We start from the raw sequence: 12,330 nt of genomic DNA on the forward strand, positions 1-12,330 counted from the left end.
GCCCTGCCACGCCCCGTCCCCCTCTTCCGCCTGACCTCAAACCATTGGCTGACCCAAACACTGGCTCCGCCCCCTCTCCCGGCTCCTCCAATTGCGGCACCGAGCCTACCCAAAACAGGCACGCCCCCTCCACTAACGTCACTCGGCCTGAGTGACCCATGCTCCCCGCAGCTGCAGGCACTCGCCCCCTACCGCAAGCTCTACCGGGAGTCGTAGTCCGAGTGTGAGCAGCGCGTGGGTAACTCGCCTAGAGCTCGCGAGTGCGGGTTTGGCGAGGGGAGGCGCATGTTGTATTCCCTGTCTCCTCGCCGGTGTACCCCGCAAGGCCCAGGCGGCCTACAAACCAAAGCCAAGCATTCGCGCAAACCAAAGGTTTACCCCATCCCTTGAGGCCTGCCCTAAAAGTATATATAAGTCTGAAGGCGCGATTTATTGTTTCATACCGCGCAGCAACGCCTACCAAACTGACCAGGGACCCCGTCTCCAAAGGCGAAACTTTCCCTGATTCTACTAAGGCCATTATTCGCCTTTTTCAGTTTCATTCTCTCACCAGTGCACAGTGGTTTTCCAGAGGCTCCGTGGTATAGCTTAACAAGCTGAACGTCAGAAGCAGATGTGAGAATCCAGCGTTTTTCTATTAAGCCAGACATTGAAGAGATTTGCCGCTCCTCCCACTAAAATTTTTTCATTTTAGGAAACATAGGTATTTTTTACTTACAAAATGTATTATTAATATTAATGTGCATTAATGTTTGAGTGAAATCATGAAAAAATATTTTTTTAAATTCTCCGTTTTAATTTCTAATAGTTATGGGGTACCTGGGTGGGTCAGTGGGTTAAGTGTGGGACTCTTGATCTCAGCTCAGGTCTTGATCTCAGGGTCCTGGGATAGAGCCTTGCATGGGGCTGCCTGCCCAGTGGGAAGCCTGCTTCTCTCTCTCCTGCTTCCCCTGCTTGTGCTCTCTCTCTGTCAAATAAATAAAATCTTTAAAAGATAATAAATTTTAAAAATTAAAATAAAAATAAGAATTCCTAATAGTTACTCTCAGTAGATACAGCTCACATAAAAGTTTGGTGGGGAGGGTCCTTAATAATATTTAAGAGTGTAAAGAGATCCTGAGATCAAGAAGTTTGGGAACCACTGTGCTAACATGGTGGTAAGTGGTGAGTTCTCTTCTTCTGTTCCACCCTTTCAAATCCTAGCTTACCCAGCTTAGCTTCAATTTCCTTATGAAAAGGAGAAATGACCTACTTCCTTAGTTTGGTTCTTGTGAGGAGTTAAGGACAAGGCCAGGAACGTAGTGAATATGAATACTCTTACTGTTAATATTATCACTACTTCTGTGTACAAGTCCTTGTGTGAGTAGAGATGAGAAGGACTACCTTCCCTCCTGGAGTCTTGCATATAATGGGGAAAGAAAGACATATCAACAAATTAGGGTGACCAACTTGCCCAGGAAACCCTTCCATCCAGACAAAGGTGGATAGTTGGTCACAGTACAATAAGTATACGTTTGGGACAATGAATTGGGTTTTATAAAACACTTGCAAGCAACGTGGCAGAAAAGGACAGCCTAAATAAGAAACCTGACATGGCATCCTGAGCAAGGTGACATTTAAGCTTTTCAGTATACTATTAGCATTTTCGTAGAATACACTATCAAAAAAAAGCATTTCAGCTTTGAAAGTGAACAAAGACCCTTAAGCGTGAAGAGGGGGGATGCGTTCCAAAGATAAAGCAATTCCCCAAAACACAGTCACAGAGCTGTGCTGCTTTCTTTTCCTTCGGAATATAGAATCACAATTTGTAATTCAGTATTTGTTTGTTTATTTGATGTTTTCAAGCTTCGGGAGGATAGGGACCAGATCTCCTTTGTTCAGCCTTGCATGGTGACTACACACCAAGGCACTCCATATTTGTCCAATTAATGAATGGGAAAAGCATATAAAGTCAGGTCCCCAGAGTACTGTCTAGGGCAAAAGGATGCCTTCTGCGAAACCAAAAGTAATTTCTAAAACCATTCAAGGTCTTCACTTGTAACTCTTTACAGCCACAAGGGGATACAGAACCACAACATGTTCTCCTCAAAACCCTTCACCTATTAGTTATTCTCACACACTGCAGCCCTTTAAAAACTCCTCCAGCCCTGGCCTTCACCCTCCTGTAGTGGCCTTTCTTCTTGCCTCCCAGTTTCCTCCCAGTTCTCTATCACAAAAGGCCAAAGCCTGCTCTGGAAAGAAGGGCCTCAGCTCACGGGGCCAGGAAGGGAAAAAACTGCAAGCCAGGTTCAAGGCCAGAGAGAAGGAAAGATAAAGAATACTTGCTATGCACGTTCAGACTGTCACATGGGAATAAATGAATCCATTCATCTAACATGCCATATTCTTATTTGTTTATTTGCCTACAGCCTTGGATGTAGTAGGTGCTCAATAAATATCTGCCAAGTGACTAGCAAATAATCAGGTATGGTTATCACGTAGGGTAAATGGCAGGATGTAGCAAGAAGTACAGCTAAAAAAGCTGGTAAGGGCTAGTGAGGAAGGCCCTTGCTTAGGCATTTGAGTTTTATTTTGGAGACAGAGATACAGGTATTTCAAAGCTCTCTGACTATATATAGCCTGGTAATCTGTTTCCCACCGGAACTGGTAGGATTGCCCTCGTCTGAGCATTTCTGCAACCTTCCCCCACTCCCACCTCTTTACTTCGTATTTGTCTACTTCTCAAAATCTGCTTGTCATGGTTCATAGGAACAGAAAGTACTTTGGGTTTCAAGTCCTTGGTGCTCTCTGTTCTCTCAATGTTTTCTCTCTTAGATATGAAAAGGGCCCTGGTAGAATTTTTGAGAGAGGGAGCATGAGCACCTTTCATACAGCCCCCTGGGGCCCTTCCTTTTCTATCTCCCACCCACACTGTCATCACAAAAGAGTGGGGACTCTGGAGCTAAATCTAGAGCTCTCTGGCTGCTTCTTGATTGCTGTGTGCCTCTGAGACCCACAGATGAATGTCCTGTCTCAATCAGAGACTGGGGACTGTTGGGGGTCCCTTGTCAAGTACACTTCAACTTGCTGACCAGGCCATAGGGCTCTGATCACCAAGCAAGCTCTTTTCAGAAGGTCACTTGCCAGCCACGCCACAGGAAGGCAGGGGACATGGTCAACCCAGAAATCCAGGGCTTTGGCTGGCTGTTATCAGCGGCTACCCTTGCAAGTTTAAACACAGATCCTTTATCTTTCTAGTCCTCCGCTTCCTCTTCTGCAGAATGTGGAGTTAGCCGACCCCTCAGTCTCTTTACATCTGGGAATCTTGGAATCCTGCCCTGAGCCCCACTAGTAATTTTCCTCTCCATCAATCAACAAATATTTGTGGACGTGCACGCATGCTCGTGCTCCTTGCTTTGTGCATTTGGTTGCCCATTGCCCTGGTTTCTCTAAGTTTTCTCTTTTCAAGCAAAATAATGCAAATGTAAAGAGCTCTGAGAAATCTGGGGGCAAGTTTCTTACTGAGAGATTCTTATCCACCCCCAGAGGCGGTGCTGGGGGCTCCCTCCAGAGCCATGGCTCTTGGAGACAGAGAGGAAGGAGGCCACAGGTTTCCCAAGGCTTCTTAGGAGCAGGCCCCAGCAAGCTGCTTGCCTCATTTTCCGAACCTTTCAGGAACTTCCCAGACTTACATTCTTCCAGAAATGTCTGAAACTGGGGCTTTGCAGCATTGTTATGCACTGGCATTTGCAGGCTTTGGCAACACCAATTTTATACAGCCGTTTCTCCTGTCAGTTCTGGAAGGGGGGTCAGTGGTTTATTAACCCTGTTTCACAGCTGAAGAACAGTCAGAAAGCAGCACACCCAGGGTCAACGAGAGCAGGAAGGTAATAAATTATAAAACAGAGTCCTAAGTCTAGCTAGGGCCCTTTCTGCATCTGATCGCCTTGCATTGAGAGGATCCAAAATGACTTGATACCTCTCCAGACCCATTAACTTTAACCCAAGAATCCACAGGAGAAAGTTGCTGCAAAGCCCATACTGGACTCTCAACGCAACAAATGACAAAATGAAATAATCGGAGGCTGCAGGTCTCCGTGGATGCCTGTTGCTAGGCCATGAGTCACTCTGCCTAAGATGTAAAGGGGAGAGGCAAGCTACTGAATGAAGAACTTTCCCTGCTCTGTATTTTAATATTGTAATTTCAAAGGAAATGTGTTCTTTAGTAAGTGCACAAGGAGATAACAAGGGCATTGCCTGAGAAAGGCTGCCAGTCAGAGTCCCACAGGGCACCTAAGCCTAGTGTCACCACGCTGCGGAGAGTACAGGCTTCAGCCACTGTTCAGGCTTTCAGCTGTTCCGTGGTGCCAGATGGGAGAGAGCCTGGCCTCTCATAGTCAGTAGACTGGATTATAAACCTTAAAGGCAAATTCTTAAGTTACAAAAAGAAATAGAGCTGTTAAGCAGACCTACTCTTTTTCACCCCATTGGTGAGTGTACAGAGTAAATGAACTTGTCATCCAGAGATTCCTTGATGAACACGTTCACTGGGAAGCTTAGGAGTCCGGCTCTGCCCCTACAAGCCGGGTGACTTTAACGCCCGTGTGTAGACTTTCTCTCTCTGTCTCCCTCAATTTAAATGACTCCAACACTAAGATACAAAAAAGTACATAATGAAACAAAATCTTTGCCATCCATCCTGTCACCCCACTGTTCAGTTTCCACTGCCCACCCCCCAGGGGGACGACATCATATTGTTTCATGTTTCTCTCCAGTATCTTTGTGAATCTAGAAGCTAAGAAGAATATAGATGTTTATTTGGGGAGGGGGCAAGTTTCTTAATTTTTCAAGTCTTGACATCTTCAGTGCTCATTAGTCATTGGCCATTCTTATTTGTACTGATAACAATGTTGATAAATCTTCCTAGAGTTCCATAACCCCTCAGGATATGGTTCATGCTCCCTACTGTGGCTCCTAGGACCCTCAGGTTTGCCCCTGAGGACCAGTTTCATCTTCGGTTCCCACATTTTCTCCTTTCAGCTCCACTGCAGCTTTCAGTTCCTTGAAGATGCCATGTTCTCTAGGCCTTCAAACATGCTAGGAACATGCTTTGAACATGCTTTGAACATGCTTGTCTTCCTGGAACGCAGTTCTCCCCCTGCGACCCTGTTCCCAGGCTCGTTAGCAGCTCATCTTTTAGGCCTTGGCTCAGACCCACTGTTACTGCCTGTCTCCTTCCATCAACACCAGGCACTTTCGCTTTCATGGCACTTCCTCATTCATATGGAGGGCTAATTACACGCCAGGCACTGTTCTAGGCCCATCTGTCACAGCGTATTGTCACTGCTTATTTCAGTACTTTGTATGGCAGTGCACTGTCATTCACATACTATTAAATTCACCCTTTTAAGTGTGTAATCCAGTTACAAGGTTGTGCAAACATCACCATTATTCTTTTTTTAAAAAAGATTTTGTTTGAGAGAGAGAGAGGGAGAGAGCATGAGCAGGGGGAGGGGCAAAGGGAGAGGGAGAAGCAGACTCCCCGCTGAGCAGGGAGCCCAACAATGCAGGGCACAATTCCAGGACCCCAGGACTATGACCCGAGCCGAAGGCAGACGCTCAACCAACTGAGGCACCCAGGCACCCCAAAATCACCATTATTTAACACAGAACCTTTTAATCACTCTAAAAGGAAACTAACCCATTAGCAGTCATTCTCCATTCTCACCTCCCCCTCGGCTCCGACAACCATTAACCTTTCTGTCTCGGTAGGTTTGCCTGTTCCGGAAATTTCTTGTAAGTGGAATTACACAATATGTGGTCTTTTGTGATTAGCTTCTTTTACTTCGTGTAATGTTTTCAAGGTTCATCCATGTTGTAACACGTATCAGCACTTTATTTCTTTTTGTGGCTGAATAATAGTCCACTGCGTAGGTACACCTCTTTTGCTTTATCCATTCATCAGGCGATACACCGTTGGGTTACTTCCACTTTTTAGCTATTTTGAATAAGGCCGCTACGAGCATTCACATACAAGTTTTTCTGTGCATAAATGTTTTCATTTCTTTTTGAAATAGACCTAGGAGCGGAATTGCTGGGTCATATGATAACAATTTGTTTAATCTTTCTGAGGAATCACCAGACTGTTTTCCAAAGCAGCTGTACCATTGTTCATTCCCACCAGCAAGGTATGAGGGTTCCAGTGTCTGCACATCTCACCAACACTTGTATTTGTCCCCTTTCATTATAGCCATCCTAGTGGGTATGGAGTGGTTCTTCGGAAGCTTTGTGAGAACCAGGACTCCATCTGTCTTGCTCACCACTGAATCCCAGAACCCAGTGCAGTGCCTGGCACTTACTAGACATTCCTATTTTGTTCTATGTGCTGAAGAAGTGTTGAATGGATAGGTAAATCAAAAGTTACTTAGATGGTTACAATAATCCTTCTTGATTGTGTGTTCGTCTCCCCAGTAGAGATCTGTCAAGGGATCTAGTATCTTTTTTCCTGCGCAGTACTGCACCATCGCCTTTCCGTTACCACACTCTTTCTTCAGGGAGAAAATTCGGTTAAACTTTCTTATTTTCCTTCAGACCACTCATTTGGGTCTTAGGTGTGCACACATTCCTTATTTAGGCACTTACAGATAATTTCTTGTGTTTTGGAACATTTTTTCCCCTGTGTAATTCTCAAGCAGAATTCTCTACTTCCTTCCGCAGGGCTTTCTGCTCACCCCTAAGCACTCCATGCTTGCAAATAAATAGCCTTCCTCCTGTTTCTTTCCAAGCTGCTCACACTGGGACAGTCAATACCTGTGACAGACCAGCTCTTCTTTGGGGGGGGGGGTTCTTTTAATATCTCTTTACACCCTGTTTTGGCTTCTTGATGTGGAAGTATCTGGGGACATTTAGAACAAGGAAGTCGGACCAGGGACTGAGTGATGCTCATAGCCAGCACCTAGCACTGGAAAAATAGTTGTTGAACGAATGGATGGATGGATGGATGGATGGATGGATGGATGGATGGATGGATGTAAATATGTGAGAGAGACATATTGTGAAATGCAGACTAGGCCGACAAATACTGAGTACCCACTGTGTCCCACTATGCATGTTGGAATAAAAGGTAAACAAAACCAGGGAGTCGCCTTGGACTAGGGAGTTTCTAAAATCACCAGTTCTGGTTGTGTCTAGATCTTGTCACTTTCTATCCTACACCTAATGATTATCAGAATCACATTTTAGCCAAGGAATGCACCCACTGCTTAAGCCCCAGATAGGAAGTTCCGATCTACTCTCAGCAAAATCCATAGTCAAAAGTGCGCCAGTGCTCTGTGTACCCCCAAACAGGTAAAAATCCCCCAAGTCCTAGGCTTCCTGATCTTAGGGGTTCCTGGTTGGGAAACCTCCGCATGAATGGACAGCACGTCCACCAGAGGGTGCTGTGGGGGCAAATTTGTGCCGGGAGGGAGGCTTGACCAGTGACCCTCAGAGCCAGGTAGGCGTCTCGAGCAATTTTCATTCTTCCTTGCATTTCCTTCCCGGCCCCTTGAACCGTCGCCGCCCCTCCTCCCATAGGTGGTTCCCCCTCAATAATTAGCCATTTTCGGGGCCTTTAAAGAGTGCTTGCTTTGAAAAGACGCCTGGCTTCTGTTTCTGACGCCCCGAGGCTCGGGCCACTCAGGTCACAGGCCGGTCGCGCTGGGTGGGTGGGTGGGTGGGGACCTCCCGGGCGTCAGCGGCCGGGCGCCGCAGGGGCCGCGAAGGGGTTAACCCGGCGGGGGGGAGGGGAGGGGGCGCGGGCCGCGCCTGCGCTCTGCCGCCCTCCATTGTCTCCACGGCGGCGAGGAGCGCCGGCGAGCGCAGCCCGGGACCGAGCGGGGCGGAGCGGCTGGCGGGGCCGGCGGCGGCCGGAGCGAGAGCGCGACGCGACGCGACCGCGGCTTCCCGAGCTCCGCCTGGCCGCCCAGCGCCGCAGCCCGCCCGAGGCCTGGAGGGGTCCGGGCCGGCGTCCATGTTCGCGGCGTCCTGAGGCGGGGGACGCGCCCGGTGTCCCCAGCCCTCCTCCGCCTCCTCCTGTCCGGCGGGCGGCCTCCTCCGGCGCCTCCCTGCGCCCGCCCGCCGCCTTCCTCCCTCCTTCCCTGCGGCTCCACCGGCTTTCGGGAGCCCGGGGGCGGCCTGTGGCGCGCCGAGCCCGCGCCGGACTGCGCCTCTTTGGACCTTGAGGGGAAACATGCGTTTGGCTTGGATCGTTTTAAATTCTTAGTTTGGGATCCCCGCCCGCCTGCCTCTTCCGCCCCGTGGGTTTTCTTTTCTTTTTTCTTTTTTTCCCCTTTTTTTCCTCCCGGTCTCCTTTTTGACTCCCTCCCCCTTTATGCTCGCCCAACCCTCCCCCCGCTGCTGAGAAGTGGGGGAGGGTCTCGGCCTCCAGGTTCCCGCCCCACCGGGGCCCGGGCGAGCATGGGGGGCAAGCAGAGCACGGCGGCCCGCTCCCGGGGCCCCTTTCCGGGGGTCTCCACCGATGACAGCGCCGTGCCCCCGCCGGGAGGGGCGCCCCACTTTGGGCACTACCGGGCGGGCGGCGGGGCCATGGGGCTGCGCAGCCGCTCGGTCAGCTCGGTGGCGGGCATGGGCATGGACCCCAGCACGGCAGGGGGGGTGCCCTTTGGCCTCTACACCCCCGCCTCCCGGGGGACCGGCGACTCGGAGAGGGCGCCCGGCGGCGGAGGGTCTGCGTCCGACTCCACCTATGCCCATGGCAATGGTTACCAGGAGACCGGCGGCGGTCACCATAGAGACGGGATGCTGTACCTGGGCTCCCGAGCCTCGCTGGCGGATGCTCTACCTCTGCACATCGCACCCAGGTGGTTCAGCTCGCACAGTGGTGAGTCCGCGAGCGGTGGAGGCCTCGGAGGGTGGAGTGCAAGGGAGGGCGCGCCGGGGCGCCCCAAACCTTCGCGCGCTTGCGAAGATTTGGATGTGGAGTGCGCGACCTGGATCTGTCTGCCGTCCCTTTGGTTCCTGGGGATGAATGGGCTATCTACCTTTTAGAAAAGAGGTTTCCTGCGAGGCTGCGGAGCCGGGCGTTTTAGGACTTCAGGCGTTGGTTCACTTGTGGATGAGCAGGGTGAAACCTGCCCATTGAAGTCCCGTTTATCGGCATCACCGTCCTCAGAGAGGAGGTCTTGTCTGGCTTATAGCAAGTCAGCCTCGATCGCTTCCTTTCTGTCACTGCAGCATTGTGCCTACCTCACCGTTAACAGAGAGAGAGGGATCCAGTTTGACCAAGCGGTGTCTCCCAAACAAAGAGTGTGAAAAGAAAGAAAATTGGGGGCAAGTGTTGTTTGGATTAGGGCTCTCACTCTTGCTGGGAGAAGGGGGTGCCCGGTTTTGCCACCCTGCTGGAGATCTGTTTGAATTGTTTAAAATGGAGCAGCCGGAAGGCTGCTGCCATAGACAGGTGTGGCCTGCCGAATGGAGGGCCTAACCAGGGAGCCTCCCTCTGAGGCTTTGCAGGACCAGGGCTCTAGTGGCGGGTGCTGCATGCAGTAGGCTTGGCTCGATGACTCTCACATCCCTCCATCTTTTTTCTTCCCCTCCATGCTAAGTGCTAGGTCTTCCTGGTAATCGGTATCTTTTTGTAATGGGGGGTGGGACTTTATTGTCCGGCCGTTGTTGGTACATGACAGGAAAAGAGGAGGATTCAAAAAATCTGGATAAATTCATTTTGTGAACTTCTGGTGACAGGCCAGCAAAAAGCTGGAGGAGGATTTCCCAGGCCCTGACTGGCAGGGCAGAAAAGGCACTGGCAGGAGCTTCCAGAGGAAAACAGGTCTGTCTGCTCAGCTAACCTGAGAAGCCAGGTTAGGCTTCTAGAAAATTGGTCAAAAGGGGTGTGGGGCCCCTATTTGCTAATTGTCAGGTCGGAGTGAAGAAGTTAACAGATTCAGATTTCTTTGGGAGAGTTAAGAAAATTTAGATATTGTGTAGAAAGAAGAAAGATTGCCGTACGGAGGGTGTATCTATTGGATCACTGTTCTAGCAATTGTGAAATAGGGTAGATTTAAAAAAAATTTTTTTTTTAACTTCTGAGAATAGTCTGGCTTTTGTTTCAATTCTGTAAACTTTAATTTGTGAAATAATTTTTGAGGGGAAACTAGTGACTAATTTAGGGTAACACTTGAAAGTGGCTTTTGAATTGCTAAAATGGTATTTTAATTCCTGAACAGACCTCTGGATATCATCGGAGCTTCCTTGATCTACATCAGTCTCTGCCCTGAATAAGATGAGAGGTGTGACTGCTCTGGGCACTTTTACACATTTGATCCGTTTTAGACCTCATGAATTAAAATTTTTTCTTGTAAAATTTGGTCCAGAAACGGTAGGCTGCATTTGTGAGATGACTGTGATTAACTTGTTGAAAGCACTGTCATTAGTATCTGATTTTAAACTGAAAAGCAGTATAAGTAGGTTCTCTAAAATCACAGAATTTTGTGTGTTGCAAAACACATGTAATCCTATGGATGCTTGTCTGGGGAAGGAGTTCCCGTTTTGCTAAAATTTCTTATCTGTCTCTTACTATAAACTTCTTTTTCCTTATTCCACCTGGTACCAGGTTCCGTGTTGGAGTTACGAGCTTACAGTTGGATTCCAAAATTTCAGACTCCTCAGTTGTGCAACCTGAGTTTAATTTTTTTCATCCAGCTGCAGTGAGGGTAGGAAGAGCCATCGAACCATGAGAATACAGGAAAAGCTGGGGCATAGTAATCCCTCTGGGATTAATATAAAAGTGTGTGAGGCTGCTCTTAATATTTTGGGTAATACAGTCTTTTCCCAATTTGTGTGTGTGTGTGTGTGTGTGTGTGTGTATATATATATATATACACATTTTTTTTTTAAGTAATCTTTATACTCAACGTGGGGCTTCCGCTTACGACCCCAAGATCAAGAGTCTCATGCTGTACTGACTGAGCCAGCCAGCCTCCCGGGTAATACATTCTTTATAGGATCATCCCGTCCTTTTGTAAGACTTTGAGCATACCTGCCTCTGCCCACTACATGCCTCCACAAAATTTCCAAATGCTGTTGGTGTAGGAGCAGAACACCACCCCAACTGACAACCACTGCTTTAGGGAGTCATCCTTTTATTCAAGTAAAGTAATTCGTTTTTCCTTTGCAGTTCATTTAAGATGAACCTTCATATTTCCACTCTCCTGCACTGGTGGTTCTGTCTCACTTTCCGGAACAGCCACAGGATCTTCCTTCCAGGACATCCCTTTCCTCTCTTGTTTATTGCTGTAAGAAGAGAAACTTGTTTCTATTTTGGAGGCTTTGAGTAAGGTCCAAGCAGTTTTTGCTCCTGTGTCATAAGAGTGAAGGATAAGGACTTTGGTGCACAATTGACTAGATGCCTAGAAGTTGATGTGATTGCTGTTGCTTCTGTTTTTAAGGTGCTTTTGGAACTCTTCATGGGCACCGAAGACAGTTGTCAGTGAAATAAGTGGGGGAGTTCAGTGTGCATGAAGCTTCCTCAGAGGGAGGGAGCTGATGTTGTGTCTGGAGGCAGAATCCTGGGGTCTCAGGCCCTCCTCAGAGTAGGTCTGACCTTGGGAAAGACATCACCTCTCTCGAGCCTCATCTTTGTTATTTTTAAAATAACTGTGGTAGTCTTGGCAGCCAGCCTGTGAAGGTTGTTCCCCAAATCCCGTGAGGATACATTAGCCATCACATTTGTCTTCTTGTGGTTCCCAAGCTTCCCCAGGTTGTGACCCTTGCACGCCCTGGTCCCTGTAACTGGAATGCTTTCCCTTCTGCTTTCCATCCTGTGTATGGATACCTCTTCCTGATCCCTCATGCCTCAAACTGAAATTTCTCCTTAGACACCACTCTTAAAATTTGCCTCCCTCCTGTTAATCTTTCCAACCACTCACCTATTACCTTAACAGCACTTCACACACTTTACAAGTATCTTATTTATCCATTTGCCTTTTCTATTTAGTTTGACTGAATTTTAAGCTCCGTGAAAGTAGGACTGTGCCTCTTGCTCACTCTTGTATCTCTTGCACCGTGTGTGCCTGGCACAAATATTTGCTGAGGGAATGAATCTGAGCGCCCCATGTCCGTCATCTCATTTAATCATCACTATAACTCTGTGTGGTAGATGGTGTCATCCCCATTTTACAGGTGAGGAAACGGAGATGTAAGGTGAGGAGCAGACACAAGGTCAGATAACGAAGAGGTGGCAGAGCTGGGATTGGAATGTAGGTCTGCCGGTGTCAGGACCTGGGCTCCTAACCATTACACTGCACTGCCTTCCATCCCGAAACACGAGGAAGCTGGCCAGTGTCCTGGAAA

General features: G+C 48.4%; 1 protein-coding gene across 4 annotated transcripts in view; it reads left to right on the plus strand.

The window, feature by feature from the left end:
• Positions 1–7,778: 7,778 nt before the first annotated feature.
• The window catches only part of ZNRF1 (zinc and ring finger 1), a 96,309-nt gene continuing 91,757 nt past the window's right edge, over positions 7,779–12,330 (plus strand). For 3 of the 4 annotated variants that reach the window (XM_045795993.2, XM_045795994.2, XM_045795995.2), the window contains exon 1: positions 7,779–8,860. In XM_045795993.2, coding sequence (XP_045651949.1) covers positions 8,437–8,860 — 424 coding nt within the window. In that variant the 5' untranslated portion in view covers positions 7,779–8,436. The remainder of the gene's footprint in view (positions 8,861–12,330) is intronic. The other variant, XM_045795991.2, reaches the window with a different exon arrangement.

This window comes from Ursus americanus, chromosome 21 (assembly GCF_024610735.1).
Source record: "Ursus americanus isolate L20-20 chromosome 21, mUrsAme1.1.p, whole genome shotgun sequence".
In the NCBI taxonomy this organism is placed as follows: Eukaryota; Metazoa; Chordata; class Mammalia; order Carnivora; family Ursidae; genus Ursus; species Ursus americanus.